The following is a 23572-nucleotide window of genomic DNA, read 5'->3' as shown; positions in this document are numbered from 1 at the left end:
GCGAAGCCTCCGTAAACTCATTGTTGGGTTCTATCGTAGTGAAGGTTGCTGTGAAGAGATCCTTGTGCCAGTGAAGATTGCTTCCAGTGATCGGGAAATAAAAAATACAAAAACCTATTGTGAAATAGTCAATCTCTTCTCGGACTGAAGGAAGAAAGATCGTAAGGGGCGCCCTTTCAAGTAGTAGCTATATCGTATTGAAAGAACTATATAGGTGCACGCATTAAAAATCTCTACGGCACAGGCATAAGAACAGATGCGAAGGAAGACACTCTCGCATGAATTACGAGTAATAATCTCGCCAAGAGAGGGGAACTATCTGATCAAATCAAGTTTTCTTTTTCCTATCATAGGCAGCTTCCTTATATGTAAATCACAATCTACAAATAAATAAAAAATGTGCTACATCATCATTATCATCATCAGATGGGTAATTTTTCTCATTACCAACCACATAATCTTGCAAGCGAGCAGGCAAGCGGCGTTGGTGCTGTGGACGACTAGAAGACTCTGCAGGAGTAGGCGTCACATGTGATGGAGGAACATCATTAGTAGACTGCACAATTTGATCTTCAACTTGTCTTTCTCTATTGACATGACAACAATTAGCACCGGCAAAGATAATATTATCTTGAACTGACCAATCCCAAACACCATCCTCGCCAAAAGAAAAGTAAGATCTCGACTGACTTTTTAGTCTTCGGATTATACAGCTTGTCACCTTTCGTCTCATGACTGTAGCCAATAAAGATACACTTTTTTTTGCCTTGTCATCTAGCTTCAGGCACGGCAATACAACAACCTTTATGATCAAGCAATTGTAAACTCCTTATTTAGGCTAGCTACTTTGCTGATTAACAAGATTATCGCATTGGAGCTGTGACAGTTACGTAAACTACTTTCTTAATGAATCTGAGGTCAAAGCCAGTGAGTAAGCCTACCCGCTAGGCCCTTGAGGAAGATCCAATATATATAATAATATATATATAGATACGTCGGCGAAGCAGTTGTTGAGGGGTTGAAGCTTTATGCCGTGTCCAACCAGGTGTACTCGTCCCGAAGAACAGCATAACCAGACCAAGCAATATAGCAGCTACCTTTAAGCGTATCATGTCTACCGAATCATTAGGATGTACCTGTGGCGGGTCTGCTTCATTGAAGTATTCTCTCTTGTTGTGAAAGACAGCTCTATTCGCGTCTTGCTTGCCAGTCTCCAAGGGATTAAATATAAAGACTCACTACACTGTTCCAATAGCTTTGACTCCCTAACATTGATTTGACTCCCATCCCAGAACTGCAGTTACTATATATAATCAGATTCCATAACGTACATGTGTACTCTATCTGTAAAAGAAAGATCTTTTTGAAGCGGTTATTACCACAGCGGATGCTAAGACTGGACTTGCTCGCATCTCTCTCAAGAGTAAAAAGAAATCCGTTATTCGCTGCCCCCACGTGAAAGCTATAGAAGTACCATATTTTTCTTTAACTGCAACTGCGCAGAAAGAAAGGCTCCCCTTCGTGTTCGTGCCCCACGGTCTAATAGATGTGTCAAAGAGGGGATATTCCCCTAAGAGCGGAAATCCCCCACCCAATTGACTTGCAGTATATTCGTCGCAAACATTATTTGTTTGTCCAATTCTTCCATTCCCTCCTTCTATCAAAGAGCCAAACTATTCGATGAAGCGAATTCGATAGCACATTGTGAAATTCCTCTTTCCACTAGCAGCTTATTCTCAAACAGGAGATTCTATTCTGATTCAATTTCATTCACCGGCTATTCACTCACCATTTGGACATTTGTAAACAACCTAGCAGCACCTTCTTATACTGCGAATTCTTCTTCAATGGTTACGCCGACAAGAGCTCTTTACGGTCTGACTTCTGTGGCATTTGTCCCCAGCTTTCAGTGAAGTTCCTAAATAAAAAATTCATATCTGATGTCCGGCATTTCGAGAGGCATATGAATAGTGAATATATCCCCCTTCCTAAAGACCCACGAAAAGGGGGTATTCTTGTCTTTCACTCTCATTACTTTTCTTGTGGGGAAGAGCTGCTTTTCAAACGTCACTCGTTCAAAAGCCACTTTAGTTGATGTGTCCCATGCTAAGTAGCTTCGACTTGCTCTTACGAGATATGCCTTGCCTGCATTAAGAGAAGAAGGTGGGCCTTGGTCTTCTTCAGAATATTCAGGTCCAAAGTTCTCACTCCAAGTATTCCGTTCGTTTTATCCCATACGAATCCAAGACAATTTTCAGCAGACTTAGTTAGTTAAGAGGACCATCTATTCAGGCTTGGCACACTAAGAGAGGATCCTCCACAGCTAGGGAATTCACTTGGCCTTGTTGGATCGATCAAGACAACTTCCCTCCCAACTAGCTCCCACACTCAAGCTTATTTATTTAGCTACAGGGCAACTAGTTTAAATACTTATTAAATAGAATAGGATCTTTCTTAGCCCACTGGTGTACGTGATTCACTAGTCTAGCCTTCTCTTCCCTCTGCTCTGGGGAATATGATTAAGCTCTTGCTCACTAGATTTGAAGGGAGAGACCCGGGAACACATGTGGTTCTTTTATTTGGCGATACTCGTGCAAGCTCAAAATAGATGTACTCTCGAGTCGCTAAACCCGGGGAATTGGACATAAAGAGCTCTTTCATTTTAAGAGAGGCTCTTTCCTTGTGTATCGGCAGGTACCAGTTCCTGAGAAGACAAGGGAGTCCCAAACGGTTTCTTACGCTAAGCTCAGTTATGTGAGTGCTGCAAGGGAGTAACGTGAGCTACGTCTTAATATTAAGAAGGTAGCGGTCTTGTTCCAAAGGAAGGCTCAAGAGCCGTGGATATCCTATAGTGAAAGTAAGGGCCCTTCTTTTTTTTAGTAGAATGTCGCGTGAAGCTTTTTTTTTCATTCTGAATCTTGTCACTAACTCGAGGTTTTCGCCTAATGAATTTGTTTACATTTCCTTTCCGATTTCAAAACAATTGAAAAAATCTTCATATATATAGAAAACAAAGCAAACCACTTTTCTTTCCCCTGTAAAATTGAAATATATATATATTATGGATATGGAAAAAAAATGCAATTCAACTGCCACATCAGTTAAACTCAACCATTGAATACTGAAAGAAAGCATAAATGATCTAGTTCATTATTGAATGTATTGTTTAAGAAAAAGTAGAAATATCATATAAGATTCGAAGGGCGATTTACTGTCGAGAAAAAAGAGATAGGTTAGACTAAGAGCTCCCAGGAAGCAGGAAGGACGCTTTCAGAGACCGTCGAAACGGATGGCACACCTCACCTCAAGCCAAATTGCTACAAATATGCGGGAGTGCATAAGAAAAGGTCTCGGGGGGGATCCCATGGCCAAGACAATCATGCGGCCAAAGAAGGTAAGACCCACCGCTTGGATAGAAGATGGCTTTCGCCAAAGAAAAAGCCCAATCGAAAATAACTACCATATGATATGTATGCTAGCCTACGGCAGAGGCGAAACCAACCCAGGGAAGTTTTATATAAAGAACGAGAGAGCGATCGTGCTTCTTGCGAGGCTTCACCTACGCTTGAAATGGCCTAACGGAAACATTCCTGAGTCGGTCAATCAAACATAGAGTTAGTAAGTCCAACAATCAGACGGGCTCAGCGAATGCTGCCTTCACTCATTCTTGGGCCTTTGGGCCCGTCAGGGACGACTCTAGTCAAGCAATACAAAGAATGACATTGACTAGCCAGATATCACGTAGAAAAGACAGATCCGACCCCCTCGCGGGGAGCCTAGTCGAAGGAGTAGTTCGCAGAGCACTATGTACAGGCTGCAAAGGGCAGCGCCCCTTTTACAGGGAAAGTTTGATTGCGTGGAAAGGGATAGTGAGGGCTCAAATACTTACTAAGAGTTAGTACTATGCCTCTAATGCCAGTTAAAGATGAACCTAGAAAGTCACACACATACAAGTTGTTTGTATCTAGCTTTTGTTAAATTGATTAATTAAAAGTGTTTTAATTAATTAATTGACACAATTGAATATGTCAATGGGATTGACAAAACATTCTAACACTATTTGATATTCAATTGAAATGAGGAATAAATAATAATTCTTGCTCAATTTAAATTGATGTCTTTTTCCGAATATAATAGTCAAGTGTTGACCGTTAGTATTAAGAGGTGTCTTAAATTAGCTCCTCTAAGTATGTATTAAGGAATATAATAGTAATTAATTAAGTTGTTAATTAATTATTATTATATATAATAATAATAATATAATTAATTATTATATTAATTTATTATTATTATTATATTAATTATTTTATATATATATATATATATATCAAACGATATATATATACATACTACGGAATAATAATAGCGATATACGATTTTTGCGGTTCAGAAAAATCGGATCCGAAATCAGTTTTCGATTTTGAGCAAGATTAATCAGTTTCTTCAAGGCTTGATCTAATCGACTTAGTGGACTGACTAGAGGCTTCACCACTAGAGAAGCTTTAATACCGGATTGGAATCTACAAGAGGTATTTTTCCAATCTCGTAGTATAAATATCAATTTGATTATTGAAGAACTTAATGATCTTAGTTAAGGATTTGATGTCAGACATCAGATGCTTGACTGTTTATCAGAGTGATTGGATCACACTGATTGTTTGTTTAGGGAAATTTTTTTGAAATTCGTTTCTTAAATACCAAGATACTTTCGCTTCAAATCCTTCAGAGTCTAGTAGAAAATGGTTTTGAAGAACCAGTCTCTGAGACTGTGTTGACAAACGCACAACAGCTGCAACTAGAGAATGCTAGAACCAAAGACCATAAGGTGAAGCACTATCTTTTCCGAGCCATTGATAGAGCAATTTTCGAACAGATCTTGGATAGACGCAATTCAAAGATCGTTTGGGAGTCCCTGAAGAGAAAGTTTGGAGGAAATGAACGAGTGAAGAGATCAATTCTTAACTCTTTAAAGAGAGATTTTGAAATTCTGCAAATGAAGAAGGAGAAACTATCATAGATTACTTTGCCAGGGTCATGACAGTAGCCAAAAAAATGCGCATCAATGGAGGAAATATGCAAGACTCGGACGTAGTACAAAAGATTCTTCGCACATTAACAAATCAGTTTACCTATGTGGTGATTTCCATTGAAGAATCCAAAGACACCGAATCCATGTCTGTGGATGAGCTTCAAAGTTGTCTGGTGATACATGAACAGAAGTTCAAAAAGAAGATGGTGGAGAAGAGCAACAACGACATTGATCAAGCTTTCAAAGTAGAAAGCAATTGAGGCCGAGACAGAGGCAGAGGAACTTACAAAGGTCGAGGACGTGGAAGAGGAAGACAATCATTCTCAAAAGCCACTGTACGATGTTTCAAATGTCATAATTTGGGGCATTTTCAATATGAATGTCCTTAATGGGACAAGGAGGCTAACTATGCTGAGTTCGAGGAGTTAGTTTTGATGTTATATGTGAAAGAAAAGGAAGCCAAAAGGAACCATGCTTGGTTCGTAGACTCTGGCTATTCAAATCATATGTGTGGAGATAGAGGTATGTTTTCAAACATGGTTGATGGGATACAACATTCTGTTAGATGTGGAAATAATTCTAAAATGCCAGTAGCTATAAAAGGTAGTGTCCATCTAGTATTCAATGGCACTAAATTTACTGTAAAAGATGTTTATTATGTCCCTGATTTGAAAAACAACTTATTAAGTGTGGGTCAGTTGCAAGAGAGAGGACTTTCTATCTTGATTAAAAATGGCATCTGCAACAATTATCATCCTCACAAGGGCTTAATTACTCACACGAATATGAGTACCAATCGAATGTTCGTGCTGTTTCATCAACCTACAGATGTTTCAAGTTCTAATGTTGGTGAATGCTTACATACGACATCTGATCTCACTCATCTCTGGCACCAGCGATATGGGCATTTAAATCACAAAGGTTTAAAAACTCTACAGAGCAAAAACATGGTGAAAGGATTGCCTCAATTGGAGACGTCAAGCATAATATGTGTGGACTGTTTCATTGGCAAGCAACATCGAAATCCAATCCCAAAGAAAAGTAAATGGTGTGCAAACAAAATCCTAGAGCTCGTACATGCAGACATATGCGGTCTCATAGAGCCTATATCCAATAGTGGAAAAAGGTACCTTCTCTATTTCATTGATGACTTCAGTCGTAAAGCTTGGCCCTATTTGCTTAATGAAAAATCAAAAGCTCTCCAATGTTTCAAAATTTGGAAGAAATTGGTGGAAAAAGAAACAGAAGAATTCATAAAATGTTTGAGAACAGATCGAGGGGGAGAGTTCACTTCCCTAAACTTCAAGAATTTCTGTGAAAAAGGAATCAAAAGACAACTCACCACAACATACACCCCTCATCAAAACGGAGTAGCAGAGCGCAAAAACAGAACAATCATGAACATGGTTCGCTGCATGATCACGGCTAAAAAGGTTCCCAAACCTTTTTGGACTGAAGCTGTCACCTGGACTTTCTATGTATTGAATAGATGTCCTACTATGGTTGTTAAGAATGTTACACCACAAGAAGCCTGGAGTGGAGTTAAGCCCTCGGTGCATCATTTCAGAGTTTGGGGATGTGTTGCACATGTTCTCATCCCGGAGGTAAAGCGAAGTAAACTCGATAATAAAAGCTTTCCATGTATTCTATTAGGTGTGAGTGATGAGTCGAAAGGATATTGTTTATTTGATCCTAAGACTAAAAGAATTGTTGTCATTAAAGACGTGATCCTTGAGGAAGAAAAAGGTTAGGATTGGGGGGAATTTTTTGAAGAGCAAATAGAGGCAACCTTGGTGTGGGGAGATGATGATCTTCGTGACGATGATGAGTATAGAAGAGAAGATGATAATGAGAGCAACGGAGCTGAAATACACTACAAGAAATTCATTCTATAACGACCAAATTTAACGAAGGTACCTCTGATACTCTCGTTAAAAATGCTTTTCTACGTGGGTAAAAAATTACTCTCGTTTAAAATTACATTATTAACGACTGTAAATTGAAGTTGTTGTTATTAACACATATTACTGTCGTCATTGATATTATCATTTATTAACTAGAAAAAAGACGGTCATTATTTATTAATACTACCTTCACAATAAATCTTCAGAAATTTGGCGCTAAAATCTTACTAAATTTTTGTAAAAAAAAAATTCCACTCTAAGTAGGAAATCCTATTTTTACGTAAATTAAATAGATATAGCACCCAAATTAATATAGTGGGGTCATTGAAAACAAAACAAACTCTGGAGCAAATCCCTAAATATTGGGGATAATGATATTTTGAGAAGACGATTTCCCCCAAAACCTCACGATGTTAACCTGGCCGCCACGCTCAACATCTCCACGCCTCCACCGTTTCGTAATCGCATTTACATTCTGTATCAGTCTAGATACTTTCACAAGCATAATCCCCAAACCCCACGTTATGCATCATTGTCTCCCACACCATCTCCACACCTCCATTCATTCCATTTTTTTTCTCTATATTCGGTATAGATAAGTTCAGAAAACTTTCACGAGCACCAAAAAGTTGAAGTGTTGAAGCTGTTCCGTAACTCAACGTCTACAAACAGTGAAAAGATAAAGTTGAAGCTGTAGCATAACTCAGGGTATGTTTGTTCAATGTTCCAATTTATGAAAATTAAAAGTCAAATGGTGGAATTCATCTTAACATAAGTTGATTTTTTAGTGGAATTGTTAAATTTTCAGTGTTGTATAATTTGATTGTGCTTTTTTTGTTGTTTAGAAATTTTGTTCCCAAATTGGTAAGACTGGTTTTATTTATTTTAGAGAAATTGCTGTCAGTTTTTATTTGCTTAAACTCTGAAATTAGAAACCCATAAAGTAGATTGATAAGGTTAAGCTTTTTAGGGCTAGTACGAATTAAGATTAGAGAGATGAGGGATGTGGTGAACATGAGGGTACAGAGTTAATTGAGTGCAAAAACAAAAAAAAAACTTATAAATATAAAGAATTAAAAAATTATACAAATTCATTTTCTATGTGTTTGGGGTTCAAATGAGGATACACTGTCAAGTCCATATTGATAGAAGCAAGGAAAAGGATACAACCATAATGGACAACACGACCAACTTACCCGAATATGTTCCTAGTGCATTGTTTTCCTGAATTTACTGTGTCTATGAATATGTTAAATTTTGCAATTAAAAAGCCAACTCATAGGTCCAAATGTCCTTTTATCACTTGTCATGGATTATTGATTCATTAGGTAATTCTGTTTTGCAGAAGTATCATTTTGATTACTGTAACTGTTATTTCTTCAATTTTCAATAAAATCCTTCATTTTCTGTTAATATTACAAGGCAATATATAGGTATTATACGAAAGTGTAGAGCGGCACTTTTCATCAATGTATTTTCATGTCACTGATTCAATTTATTTATTCAGTTTATCAGTTTAGACATTGTAAAACATGCCTAAAATGTATAACTAAGTGTGTGCAACTTTCTACTTCACCCTGGCCAGCTAAAGGCCATCTATTATTTGGAGTCCTTCCCCTACCTTTTTTCTAAAAAAACTCTAAACCTTCAGCTCAAGTGGTAACCTTTGCACCACATTAAAACCTTAAGGTAGAATGATAGTAAATGGTGATATAAAATGCCTATCCTGTAACAGATATAGAAACAACATCAAATGGATAAGTAGTTTAACAAAAAATTTGAAGATACATTAAATAATAATCAAAACAGAAAAAGGTACAGAGAATGATAGTAAATGGTTTTACCAACAATATTTAAGAGTGCTGTTTGTAATTAAATCAACCAAAAAAGTAGTTTTCATATTAACTTGACATGTGCCAACTATCTTATGTCAATATTTCACAAAATATAAGAAACTAAGCAGGGCCGTCTTAAACTTTTTGGGGCCCTGTGCTAAATTTTTCTTAAACCCTTACTAATTAATAGAATTTTGTATTAAGGTTGTAAATTTTGAATGGTTGAATATCTAAATCACATACGTACTCAATGTAATGAAAAAGTGTAAATAAATCTTATTACATTATATTATTATTTTATTATTTTAAGCTAATATCTATATTCGACTAAGCACATCTTAAATTTTGGGGCCCTTATAATTTTGAGGCCCTGTGCGTTAGCACTCCTTGCACGCCCTCATCTACTCCTCTGAAACTAAGAATTGTATATAATGTAATTATCATTCATTTGTTGGGGTCTCACTTTTAAGCATAGATGAAAATGACACTGCATTTACTCTTATGGTACTGATTACACTATTTAGGATCTTAGAATTAGAAAGAAAGAAAGTCTCTTCTTATTAATCCTATTAGTTCATGGACCCAAATTAGAATATATATTATTTGGCCAGGATAAGGTACCAAAACAGATTTATGGTTATCAATTTTAGGCGCCACGTACAAAATAGCATCAATATAGGCTTGAAGTTTAAAAGAGTAACAATTTAGACCTCGGATAATGGATTGGACACGTCATTCCTATTACTCCATTAAGTTCTGACTTCTCCCTCCACGTACAATTGATAGAACTTAACGGAGTAATATCAATGACATGTCTCATTCCGTTATCGAGGCCTAAATTGATATTTTTTTAAAATGTTAAGTCTATATTGGTGCTATTTTGTACGTGGAGCCTAAATTGATACTTCTCCAAAAACCATAAATCTGTTTTAATACCTTACCCCTATTATATTTTATGGCTTCTATATAAGTTATAGCCTATGTAAAATGTCATTTCTATTGATAGGATTTTCACTTCTTTAGAATGTAGTAATGCTATAGGACTTTTCCTAATCAAAATTACTAAGAATTAATGTGTTCGGAATAATTTATTCAAATAATTTATAGTGAAAACAAAGATTGAAAGTAATGTTGTCAGAATTGGAGCGGAATTGGATTGCTTTCCTGTTTGGGTTAGTATGGGTTTTTCAATTTGCAACAACCCATCTGAAACTGGTGTCAACATGGAAACTGGATTCACCCTGTTTTTTTAATTATTAAAAAAAAATTGAAAAGTCATTAGAAAACTCTCAACAACCGTGCTTCTTCTTCGATTTTCTTCTGTTCTTAGTCTTCTGCTTTGCTCTCTCAGTCTCGGCTGCTTCCCTTTTGCGTGTTCTCTCTCTTGATTCTTCTCCGCAAGCTATTGTCTAATTTTGCTATGAACTAATTGATTAATTAACTAAATTAACTAGTTGCTGCATGTGCTAAGTTATTTGCTGACTTTATTGAAAAAATAAAAGCTTGGATGAGGTGAACTTAGGAAGAGTTAAAGAAGAAAATCATTTAAGGTTAAGACCTTATGAGCTGAACTATCTTGATGCAACATCAGAGAATGAGTTTTGTCTTTGCTAAGTTTTTGGATTATAATAAGTTATTATATATAAATATATGTTATATTATTTATTTAATTATTATTACGTCATCCAGTCCGACCAATCCGAGTCAATTGGTTGAACCAAATGATCCATAACCCAATTATAAATCTAGTTTAATATCCAGTCAGGTTCTGAAAACATTGTTTGAAAGTTATGCAGAACCCAAATCTAATCACCTGTTATGTGCTATGTTAGCTGATATCATAAAAAATCCAATCCACATTAATCCAAACATACAACTTCTTATTCTTACCTTAAAGTAGTAGTAGATCTACAAAGTCAACAGCTCAAAACATCCTTAAAAACCTACAAACTAATATCCTTAAACCTGGCCATACTAATCATAAAAATACATACCTCAAGGAGGAAAAAAGAATCTAGAAAAATAACTTGTGTATTGCATTAGCTAATTAAATGTGTAATTAATTACAAAATCCGATTTGATTAATATAAGATAGGGGATAAATTTCCCTAATTGTAATCCAACTTGTTAATTAGGATCTGCATGATCGAGTTCTAGAATAAGTCTAGAATAAGAACCGAAATAAGCATAAATCTAATCTGTATGATCTGACCTCCAAAGTAAAGTTTGGAGTGACAAAACACCTATTATGAATCTCTGAACTAGATTGAGTCTTTGATCCCTCCCCAGAAATGAGACTTGTCAAAATTTGAACTTTTCATCTTAAATTTTGTACCTTTGATTGAATTATAGAGCAAAGCATCTGTATTTGAGGTTTTAAAGTTAAGAGTTGTAGCAACAATAATATGTACACGAAACCAACACCCCAAATTATTAAATTGGAGAGGAACATCTACTTAAATTTGTGAAGTAGTTAAAGAATAACCAGAGAATGAAATGAAGATAGAGAAAATTAAGAATTCCGCAATGAAAATGATACAAGAAAGTTCACAACTTTTACATCAATCTAAATAATACAAAGAAGTGAAAATGTATCACTTGCGACAAATACTAGCAGTAGGCAGTAGGCATTGTAAGGTGTAATAGGACCATACTTCTTCTTAGCTTTTGGTGTCCCTCTCATCGGCTAATTTTCAGCCATCACAACTTCCCCAAATGAAAATGTAGTAACAGCAACAGCAGTTGCTACAAACACCAAACCTCTCCATCCATTAACACTTACTTCCTCTTAGCTTCTGGTGTCCCTCTCAGCGGCTCAATTTCAGCCACCGCAACTTTGCCAAATGAAAATCCAGTAATAGTAGTAGCAGCTGCTGCTACAAACACCAAATCTCTCCTTCCATTAACACTTTCTTCTTCATTGTTCTTCATCTCCACATTCACCCTTTCTCCATCTGATACATTTGAGGCTTTAGACACAATAAGACCTCAATGTTGGGCTGTGAAAAATGATGCCATCTAATTTGGAGGCTATCATCATTGTATATATATATATATATATATATGGCTCACCAAAGGAAAACACTTAACACAGCAGACCAGTTCTACTCATGTAACTTTCTCTCTCTCTCTCTCTATATATATATATAGAACTAGTCAATGAAATATGGTAGAAACATAGAGTTTTTTAGTCACTCAAATAGACAATGGCTCAGCTTTTAATAAACTTGGTCTAGTATATGAAACTGTCAAATTATATTTTTTAGTGTGTGGATTGGTACTGTCACAACAAAAACCCTCATCATGAAGAATTAATTTAAGAAACTAAAATAATACTCTTTTTTAGATGAATTTGGTTAATGGTTTGAGTTAAGTGTATTATTATAATTATTATTACATTTATATTTCAGTGTATTAATTGTTTTGTTGTTGCATGTTCTATTCTTCATGTGTTTCTAGATTTGATGATTTTAGGAGAATGACACCTAATAAAGAATGGATAAGACTTACTAAGATAGATCGGTTGAGTGAAGAGTATAATATTGGTGTTATAGAATTCTTGAACTACCCTTTCAAAAAAACAGGAGAAGCATACGAAATTCGATGTCCATGTGTTAGGTGTAACAACACCAATTTTGGAACTCGAAACTTGGTTCACACACATTTATTAACAAATGGAATAATGGAAAACTATACCTTTTGGTATCATCATGGTGAAAGACGACATGATCTTGATTCTGATGAAGAAGAATATGATGAAGATGATAATTGTAACATCCGTGTCTAAAATTTTTATTTTTCGAAATACATAGCGTTAATTATTTATAAATTTAAATATACTATTGGGTTTAATTTAATGTCTTTAAGTTTAAATTAAAAAGTTTTGGGTAAGTGTAATAAAAAGTTATAAATTCAAGGACCAAAATTGATATTTTTTAATTACTAATATACATACACGTGTAAGTATAGTTGAAAGTAATTTCAACTTATCCTATATAAAAAAAAAAAGTAAAGAATAATTCATATTAAAGTAAATGGATTAATATGGTTATGATGTAATGTGCACAAAGCTTTTTACTACATCCAATTAATTAAATTATAATATAAAAACATGGCTTTTATATATGTATGTGTCAATTAAATATGAAAACATGGTTTTCTATATCTATGTGTCAACTAGATATTAAAAGAATGCTTTAATAATAGATGATGTGTCAAAATATAGAATTTAGTGATGACAAGTGTTTCATAAATTGAAATTAAAATAAAAACATACACACAATTATATATATTGGAGGGTATCTTAAAAAGGGGGATGAATGAGGAAAACAAAAGAGTTTTTGTTAGGAATTGGAGAAAAGCGTTTTTGGTCGTTGTTGACGACGATATTTTGGATTAGCTACCGACGACGATATTTCGGATCAGCTATCAATGGATTACACTGATTAATTTTCAGTGACCGACGACGATATTTCGGTAAATGTATTTGTTATCTAAATTATTTTATCAATGTTATAAGTATGATTTTGAGTAAGTTTAGTTTTGATAGTTCCGTCAAATTTAATAGATTTACGATTAATGAGTTAGCGTCTATCAATTACTCATAAAAATGTAAAATTTAGACAGTTGTCCATTAGATTTATTCAAGTCGGTATTTTAGCATCGTCACTAGTTTAAAAGTATAATCGGTATGAGTTTAAAAGTATAATCAGTCTGAATTAACTATCTCAGTGACCGAAAATAATTCAATAAGAATATTTCGATCAGTAAAATATTTTAAGCGACTTTAACAGTTAGAGTTAAAATAAGTTGAAAATAGAAGGACTAATACGGATATTTTCCAAATAAAGTCGGTATCGAGTCGAATATAAAATTTGTATAAAAATTTGAATATAAAATTAGTTCAAATAGATTTATGACAATATAATGTGTCTAATGGTATATTCGGTCTAAAATAACGATACTCAGTTAGCGATACGCGTAACAATTTCGGTAACAAACATAAACGGTTTGATAAAAGTGTTTAGTTTAAAATTATTTATATAATATATTTGAGTTACTTTGAATACTTCGATTCAATTGTTTACAATATTATATACTTTGGATTTCGATCGAATACTCTGGATTTTGATTATTGGAAGAATAATTATTATTATTGTGGTACTTTGAAAATCGGATTGATAAAATGAGTTTGACGATTTCTTACGAATTGTTTTTGAATTGAAGAAACTATAGCGGTTGTTGTTATTATTTTGAGATTGAAGTCCAAATATGATTTTTATGAGTTGTGATATTTTGAAAGATAAAATGGTTTTGTCCATCTAGGATTGCCCGGGGTAGGAGTTGTAAGTTTTAAGACCATACCTAAGGGCGGTATGGCCAGAGTGCACGGCTGGTAGTCCTAACGTTAGGCAAGGCGAGATATGAATGAGATATCTCGATTATTGATATGATTGATGTTATGATAAGCTACACGGGTGGAATTCGAGGATGGACACACACGCAAATTTTGTATTACGTTTTGATAATGTTTGATGATTTGAATTATAATGTTTTACGATTTATTTGATTATGAGTTGATTTGTTAAAGCAGTTTGTTCGATTTGATTCGATTTGATAAAACGTTGTTCGATTTGATTCGTTTTGATAAAACGTTATTCGATTTGATTCGTTTTGATAAAGTGATATATATATATATATATATATATATATATATATATATATAGTAATAAAATGAAATATACAATTAAGTTATTAGCGTGTCAATCAACGTGTCAATAAGTTACAATGAGTTCATAAGTTAAGAGAACTACCGGAGTTAAGAGAGCTACCTAAAATAGGTAGAACTACGTGGCTTTGATTCTCGATTTAAAAATTAAAAGATGCTCGGGATACGTAGGAAGCTTGATAGAATTATCAAGTCCAAGCCAAATAATAAATAAAATTTTAGGTAGTCCGAATAAATTTTTATCTAAAAAAAATTGGTTCGGCTTTCAGGATATTAGAAGTTGGTTGTCCTGTTTTCTGTTCATACCCGATGCCGTTTTGGATCGGGTGTGACAATAGTGATAATGATGATGATGATGATTGGGCTGAAGATATTATAAATGATATATATCCTGATATTGAATTGAATGAAGAGGAACCCAATGATGAAGCGAAGAAATTTTATAGGTTATTACAAGATTTAGATAAAGTAGTTTACCCTGGTTGCAAGACCTCTAAGTTGGATGCGCTTGTCAAATTACTATACATCAAAAGTGTTGGTCGGTGGAGTAATAAATCATTTGACATGTTATTGCAAGTGTTAAAAGAAATACTCCCAAATGGTTCTACTTTGCCAGAATCATATTATGAGGCAAAAAGAATTATAAAAGATATTGGTCTCTCTTATGACAAGATTGATGCATGTGTCAAAGATTGTATGTTGTATTGGAAAGAAGATGAAAATTTAGACAGGTGCAAAATATGTGGTCTCTCAAGATGGAAAGATGATATTCGTAATGGGGAAACTAAACTTCGGAAAAATGGGAAGAAAATACCAGTCAAGACAATGCGTTATTTTCCTTTAAAGCCAAGACTTCAAAGATTGTTTATGTCAAAGAAGACATCTTCTTTGATGCGATGGCATAAGGAAGGTAGAGTAGATGATGGAGTTATGAGACACCCTGCTGATTCCCCCGCTTGGAAGACCTTTGATGATGTTCATAAAAACTTTTCCTCTAATCCTCGTAATGTAAGACTTGGCCTTGCTAGTGATGGTTTTCAGCCATTTAATCATTCTAAAACTTCATATAGTATTTGGCCAGTCATATTAATTCCATACAATTTGCCACCATGGATGTGCATGAAAGAACCTAACTTTATCCTTTCTACCCTTATACCGGGTCCTGATGGTCCAAGAGATGCAATTGATGTCTATCTCCAACCTTTAGTCGAAGAATTAAAAGATTTGTGGGAAGTAGGAGTTGCAACATTCGATGTGTCGACAAGACAAAACTTTATGTTACATGCATCCTTGTTATGGACTATCAATGACTTTCCTGCATATGCAAATTTGTCTGGTTGGAGTACAAAAGGTAAGATGGCTTGTCCTTGGTGTAACAAAGACACTTGTTACTTGAGGTTAGCTAATTGTAAGAAGCAATGTTATATGGGACATCGCGGATTTCTTGATAGCAAGCACAGATGGAGAAAAGATAAAAAAAAGTTTGATGGTACTCAAGAATTGAGGCCGCCACCGAAATCACTCTCTGGAATTGATATCATTGCTCAAGTTACTAGCCTTGAGGGAATCATCTTGAGTAAAGACCTTAGCATGCAGATAGAGGTGACAATTTGAACAAGAAAAGCATATTCTTTGAACTTCCATATTGGAGTAGTCTTTTGTTACGACACAATTTGGATGTGATGCACATTGAGAAGAACATATGTGATAATATTGTTGGGACAAGCATGAATGTGAAAGGGAAGACTAAAGACACTATGCAATCTCGCAAAGATTTGGAGGCAATGAACATTCGTCCAGACTTGGATTTGATTCTCAAGGAGGATAAGTTTGAGATTCCTATAGCATCTTACATGTTATCTCATGATGAGAAGCACTCATTTTGTTCATTTTTTAAGCAACTAAAGGTCCCTGATGGTTTCTCATCTAACATTTCTCAAAGTGTGAACATGAAAGAGCACAAAATTTATGGTTTGAAGAGTCATGATTGTCATATTTTGTTGCAACATCTAATTCCTCTTGCAATACGTGGCCTCCTTCCAAAAAATGTTTGCGAACCCCTTTATCGAGCTATCTTTATTCTTTATTAGTTTGAGTGCTAAGGCATTAAAGGCAGAAGAGTTGGAAGAAATTCGCAATCAGATTCCTATAACTCTATGTAAATTGGAACAATGTTTTGTTCCTTCCTTTTTCGATATAATGGTTCATTTGCCGATTCATTTGGCTAATGAAGCTTTGATATGTGGCCCTGTACAATTTCATTGGATGTACCCTATTGAGCGGACATTACATGATTTAAAACTTCTTATTCGTAATATGGCTCGTCCAGAAGGGTCAATTGCATATGGGTATATTGCAAAAGAGTGCATGACTCTATGCTCAAGGTACTTGAATGGTATTGAGACAAAATTTAATAAACCAGATAGAAATGGCGATGGTTGTTCAGATTATTTTGATGGTGGATTTTCCTTATTTTCGCAACATGGGCGATGAATGGGTGGAAGCACATGCATATGTCATAAATAATTGTGATGAAGTCATACCTTTTCTCGAGTAAGTCAATATCTTGAAGAGCTATAATTGTATTTTAAATTCTTAAATAATTATGAATAATAATTTCTAAAAATTCGTTGCAGAGAGTATTCCCAGATTCGAGAAAGTATTCATCCACAACAATCTTTTAATGATTGGTTTAAAGATACAGTGAGTATATCTTTAAACTCTTCATCAAGAAAATATATACCACGTTTAAATGTCTCATACATAATTTTATTGTAGGTTGCAAAAATGTATGCATCTAGCAAGGAATCCAATATTCGAGATTTGTTGTCATTATCTCGTGGTCCATCCCAATATGCTACAAACTTTGATGGTTATATTGTGAATGGGTATAGGTTTCGCATTGAAGATTGTGATAAACGACGTAGAACACAAAATTATGGTGTGTGTGTGAGCAGTGATGTTGGAAATAAGGGAGGACCTATTGATTATTATGGGATTTTAACTGAGATTCTTGAATTGCAGTATCTTGGTGAGAAAAGAGTTGTCCTATTCAAATGTAAATGGTTTGACGTTCATGACAATGTGTGGGGATCAAAAATAGATGAATTTGGATTCATTTGTATCAATCCTCAACGTTGTTTGAGAACAAATGAACCATTTATTCTAGCAAGTCAAGCTTCTCAAGTCTTTTATGCTATAGATAATGCTAATAAGAATTGGCATGTTGTTATTAAGACACAACCACGAGATTCATACAATATGTCTTCTCAAATAGATGATGACAATGAGAATTTTGATGATCTTGGTGAGGCTTATCAAGAGGGTGAATCATTCAAGTTTCAATGTGGCACTACATTGAATACAACAGACGGGAAAAATTGGGCACGAAGTGATTCATTACCAATTACTTATGATGTGTCAAAATCTAAAAAGAAAAGAAAGCGGTAAATAATATCTTGAAGCTGAGATTTTTTTTTCAATATGTTCATTATTATTTTCTGATGTATCACATATGTTTGAAGTCGTTATATTATTTGACTTCTTTAAATAAGTAAAATGCTCAGACATGCACTTCCTTTCAAATATGTTCAATATTAATTCCTTATGCTCATTTTGTTTGTGTTCTATAGTTTTCTATTGACAAATATTGCATATACCTTTTTTTCAATTTGAGGTGAAAATGCAATCAAGCCAACTTCCTACTCGCAAAAAGTTCATCCAGCCAGGCAAACTGGGGAACAAAAATCGAGTATTGAGTGCTTTCCAATATTCAAGCGTACCTCATGATAAAAGTACTGAAGACACTCCGAATGGTGTTACTCCAAGAAAAGAGAACCTTAAAGGTATTTTTCAATTTCTTTAAGGTAGTTTTCCATTTATATAATTTCTTTAAAATAGTTTCTATTTATACAAAATTGATTTTTTTTTGTAAATATATACTGCCTCTGCATCTGCAATTTGATGGTAAAATGTTGTATTTGTGTTATTATATTCGACTATAATTATCTTTATTAAATTAATGCTTTGTAGATGTTGGTTTGATTGTGCATTTTGGTGATCTACAATACCACGATAAAGGTTTCAACGAAGAATGTTGTTTCCTGGACATTTTGAGCATATGCAAAAAATTTGTCGATATTTATTCTGTTGGCTTGAGATTTGCTGATGATGATGGAAGACCAGTACAAAATGATTTAGATGTCTTAAATATGTTCAAAAATTATTCGGGTTCTACAGTCATACATCTTTATGCCAAAAGAGACATAAACTCACGAGGTTTAATATACAAACTCCCAAGTGAGAATCCTAATCTAGGTACTTTCATATTATTGCTAAAGATAATCTATTTTAACATTTAGTTATATATCCTATTTCACTCTAACTCTTATCTAAATTTTCATGTTATTAGCTTCTGATATTGCACCCATACCAATAGTGACAAATGTAAAGATAATGGGTGAGCTTAAGGTAAATCAGAAAGTGATGGTATATGGTGCTATTAGTAACGGGGTGGAGACTGCGAGTATTGCCGAATTTTTCATAACTATGAATAAAAACTTGGATATTGAGAATGGTCTTACACCTATCAGCTCACCTAGCAAAGAGAAGGTAAATATTCTTTGTTATTCAATAATTATTATGTTGGACATATTTGCATTATTAATTTATGATGATGATATTGTTTATTTAGGAGCTTGAATTACCATTACAAGCTGTTGGTCAATTTGTTGTTGCCAAACTAACTCCCATGACAGAGGATGGAAAATCTGGTGATCCAAAGTATGCAATATCTCAAACATTTGTTAAGAGTAAGCATCTTTAATTGATGTATACTTTCATTTCAATAAATGTATACTTTCTTGTGCTTGTTTTATTTTGCTTAATTTCCTAAGAAAATAAAACATGAACATTCTGAATTCTTAGTATGAGTTTGTTTCTTCTTTTTAATTCTTTTTTATTCATTTTCTAGGTGATATTCCAAAAATTGTGAGAAAAGTTAGAGGTTGTAATAAGAACAAAAAAATTTGTTCTCTCAAACAAGGAGAGAAACTTGACATATGTTTCTACAAAAATCGTGGCGTTGGAGAGAATCAGAAGTATTGGTCGAGGCATTTAGGGAAGATTGTACGTAATTGACATATTTGTCCTGTAGGGGTACAAACATGGATGGATATAAGTGATGTCACAAAAAAGCACATGTGGGACACAGTTACAGTAAGTAGTTTCAACACTAATCAATTTAAACTATTTCAATATATATATTTAATAATATTGGCTATAATCAATTTGATGTAGGAGTATTTTAAACATCCTGATATCCAGTCGTACTATCTTCACACCTTAGAGCATATGAAGGAACTGTGGGGAAATTAGAGGGCAGAATTGAATAAAAAGTATGTGAAGACTTGTGAAAGTAAGGTGGAGGCTTTGAAAAATGTGGCTAAAGGCATGGATTCAAAAGATTGGGAATGGCTAGTAAATAACGTATTCTATACAGCAAAGTTTCTGGTATGATTTTGTGCATCTTAAATCTAATTTAGTTAACAAGGTTTTCAATTTGATGTCGGTGGTGTAATTTCATAGGAGATAAGCGTAAGAAATTCTCAGAACAGGGCTTGTCAACAAAGTATGCATATCCATCGTTGTGGAAGCAAGCCTCATAGGGAAGTGATATATGAAATGGTATTTTCACCACTCTTTCAAAATTTTCATTAGTTTGATTATCAATATTTCCTTTCTATTAATTTGTAATCATTTTATAGGGAGGCAAAGACGGCAACCCGCCAGATGTAAGAGAAGTCTTTGTTAAAACTCCAAAGATTGATGAAAACATAGTTGAACCAGAAACAAGAAAAAAATATGTAAGTTCCAATTTGTCAAGTCATCCCATTGAATTATATTTATTATATTTGACATAATTAAAATTTGTAGGATGAACTAAAGATGACAATGGAGTCAGAGCCAACTCTTACTAATTTACAAGTTGTGGAAAGGTGCTTCGGACGACAACGCCATGGTCGTGTCTTTGGTTATGGAGGTGGCTTGAAGCGAAAACATTTTGAAAGTACTTCTCAAATCGAAGAACTCAAGACCAAGCTTCATGATAAGGAAGAGGAAAACCGTAAGCTTATGGATCGTTTGGAGCAAATTGAAAATCGATTAGTCCAAGTGGAGAATGAACGTGTGGAACACTCAGATACAAATACTTCATCAAATACTAATGATGAGCATCAAAAGGTACATTCATATCCTCTAATTTCATTATATTGTTACTTAAGCTTGGTTGCATCATTACTCTAGATAAAGTGTCATCCTTATAAGGTCTCTTATTAGTGCTTTCAAGGATTGATATACAAAGGATATGAATGTGCGTTCTCTCAATATTAGTTGACTGTTTCTGTCTAATTATTTGTAGGAAAATGTGCTTGAATATAGGGAAAAAATTGTGTGTGCTAGTTCAATGATAAAAGAATCTAGTTGGTGTGAATTTGGATTGTTTTATATTCACATTCTTTTCATTTTTGTGTGTTTTTTTAATGGATTTAGGGATGCATTATTATTTTTGTTTTCTGCCAAAGTTTGTTTAAGAGCTAACTGGTGATATCGAGTTTTGAAGTAAAGTGAGAAGTTTGAAATGAAATGATACTATGTCTATTATCCTTGCTTTTCTTCATGCTTTGTGTGCTTAGATTTTCATGTGTCTCAATGTCATATCCCTCTTAATTGTTGTTTTAATCTGGTGCAAAAATCACGTGGGATATATTTGATGCTTATTATTTTAGTTTCAATGCATAAATTACATAACAATCTGACTTTTCGTTAGTAGAGTTGAGTTCTGAGATTTTGTTTGGCTGTGGGATGCGTTTTACAATTTAATGCAAACAATTTATATGAAAACAAATTACTAAACCCAAATACAAACTTAAAAACTTAACTATAAGCAAATAGCTCTAAATTTGTAGAAGAAATTAAGTTGTCCCAGGTTTTAAAAACTATGTTTAGGCTATCAAAATTCAATTGCTTTAAATTTTCAATTAATTTTTGCTTCAGTTTTGGGTTAACAGTTTTGCGTTATTGTGTGTTTTGAGTTTATGTTTGAGCTAAACACACAATTTTCATCATGTAACTTGCTGAGCCTAGTAATAACAATAACAACATGAGATTGTTTGATTTGTCATCGATTATTGGATAGAGTAAGGAATTTAAATTTTCTCAGTTGGATTTTTCCATAGCTTTATGTTTGTCTAAGATTTGGTGCTTTTTTGAGTTTAACTTGGAAATTAGCTGGATTGAATCAAATAATTTATTTCAATAGCCATTGTTGCACATTAAAAACTTGATATAAACCTCAATGTACCTATTTGACAACCTTTAATCCTCATAGTTTATTGCTTGAAAATGGCCCTAACAATAGCGTTTATTTTTGTACTTTGCCCTTGAATTAATGAATGATAGTTTACAGGGTGATCAAGTTAATGCAAATTGAATGCTTATGTTGCTAAGGATTTAATAGGCTGTAATTTCTATTCTAATATACATTTTTACAGTTTTTACTCTTGATGCATGATTTGGTAATTACATGTCTCATATTCTCTTGTTTATTCTGTCTAATTATTTATAGGAATTTTTTTATGATGTATAACATGTGGTAGAAAATTAGTTCATAATATTTTACATTATATCTTTTAATTTTAAGTTCATTTTTTCTTTCTCCAGGGCGTTTAGCTACTCATTTATTCCCCAAAATTCAAGTAAGTTTTTGTTTTACTTTGAGAGTTTTAGTATATATTTAATTTCACCCACAAAAGAAAAAGTATGGACAGTGAAAAAGTACTTGAGGTTTATTTATCTTCAAACTTTATTACCTTATAATATAGGAGTATATGATTAATATAGACCAATAATGTTCAATATTATGCCAATAATGTTTATTTTGGTCCATCTTACTAATATAGACTAATACGCTTTGTCTAAGTCTTTGCTTATTCTTTTCTCTTATACCTTTCCCTTATTATTGGATGTTTACATTTGTAACAGCAGAGCTAATTGTTCTGTTCGGTTGGATTATTCTTCTGGGATGAGATTTGGAACAAACTGTTGAAGTAGCTTTAATGGAGATTATATATGCCTTTGATTATATCATATTAATGTACGAAACAAGATGATTTGTTTTCCTATTTTAGAAAGAACAAGAACACATTTCAGTTCATAGTTTTGCACTTTTATTTTCAATCTTGTTAAATGACAAATTGGTTTATATTTTATTGAATTTACGTTTCAATTATTGAATTTGTATTTATTGTGTATTTAGATGATTCTAGTGTCACAACACATTAATTCATGATATAATTACTGATCTCTTAGTTGTAAAATATCACTTCTAATGACAGTACATATAGAAATAATGACGGTCTATTATCTCGTGAGAATGTTATAATGATGATGGTAGAAATTGGAAATAACGACGGTTTATTTTCTTATTAAAAGGTTATAATAACGACTGTTTATTCACTCGCTAAAGTATAATAACAATGACGGTGGTTTTTGGAAATAACAACCGTATATTCAATCATTAACGTTTCATAATAATGACGGTGAAGAACGGAAATAACGATCGTTTATTCACTCATTAAAAGGTCATAATAACGACAGTGAATTATGTGAATAATGACCGTTTATTCACCCATTAATACGTCTTAATAACGACGGTGAAATCAGTTAACAACGACGGTCATTATTGTCCTAATTATTGAGTAGTAAGGACAGGCTGCATACAGTCGTTGTTTTGTTTTAACGACGGGACACGGTATACCGTCGTTAATACCTTTAGCGTCGGAGGTTTTAACGAGGGTGGACGACGGTATATACGGTCGTTATAAGTTAATAACGACGGTATTTATTTAATTAACGACGAGATTAACTCTCGTTATAGACCAAATTTCTTGTAGTGATAGATACAGATCTTGATAGTGGGGCAGAAAACATTTTGAGACAAGAAAATAGTGAAGGAGAAGAGCAAAATGAAGAAGGGGCATATAAAACAATGAATAGGAGAGATAGGAGGATGCAAACT

The 23572-nt window shown here is 33.8% G+C and overlaps 1 protein-coding gene across 10 annotated transcripts; it reads left to right on the top strand.

Annotated features, from left to right (window-relative positions):
* The first annotated feature begins 7264 nt into the window (after positions 1 to 7264).
* LOC136200988 (uncharacterized) lies at positions 7265 to 22783 on the top strand. Of its 10 annotated transcripts, none has more exons than XM_065991513.1 (13): positions 16495 to 17049; positions 17133 to 17199; positions 18173 to 18341; positions 18529 to 18813; positions 18908 to 19107; positions 19190 to 19307; positions 19652 to 19713; positions 19795 to 20007; positions 20112 to 20181; positions 20262 to 20360; positions 20431 to 20736; positions 22216 to 22250; positions 22537 to 22783. In XM_065991513.1, the coding sequence occupies exons 1-8, from the start codon at positions 16889 to 16891 to the stop codon at positions 19870 to 19872; spliced, it is 1140 nt and encodes a 379-aa protein (XP_065847585.1). In that variant the 5' UTR covers positions 16495 to 16888; the 3' UTR covers positions 19873 to 20007; positions 20112 to 20181; positions 20262 to 20360; positions 20431 to 20736; positions 22216 to 22250; positions 22537 to 22783. The 10 variants fall into 10 exon arrangements, with proteins under 10 accessions (XP_065847586.1, XP_065847589.1, XP_065847581.1 ...); XM_065991512.1 differs by having other exon boundaries at positions 20107 to 20181; XM_065991511.1 differs by having other exon boundaries at positions 20083 to 20181; positions 22540 to 22783.
* Positions 22784 to 23572: the final 789 nt, after the last annotated feature.

Source organism: Euphorbia lathyris, chromosome 7 (genome assembly GCF_963576675.1).
Source record: "Euphorbia lathyris chromosome 7, ddEupLath1.1, whole genome shotgun sequence".
Lineage (NCBI taxonomy): Eukaryota > Viridiplantae > Streptophyta > Magnoliopsida > Malpighiales > Euphorbiaceae > Euphorbia > Euphorbia lathyris.
The sequence above is the reverse complement of the archived record's forward strand: the minus strand, read 5'-3'. Positions and strand labels throughout refer to the sequence as shown.

What these genes read in the sequence shown, in the direction of transcription:
- LOC136200988 (XM_065991508.1), top strand. Translation starts at nt 16,889, where the DNA reads ATGGTATTGAGACAAAATTTAATAAACCAGATAGAAATGGCGATGGTT. An exon ending in AAGAAAAGAGAACCTTAAAG is followed by an intron (nt 18,342 to 18,528) that starts GTATTTTTCAAT and finishes AATGCTTTGTAG; the next exon opens with ATGTTGGTTTGATTGTGCAT. An exon ending in ATCTCAAACATTTGTTAAGA is followed by an intron (nt 19,308 to 19,468) that starts GTAAGCATCTTT and finishes TTCATTTTCTAG; the next exon opens with GTGATATTCCAAAAATTGTG.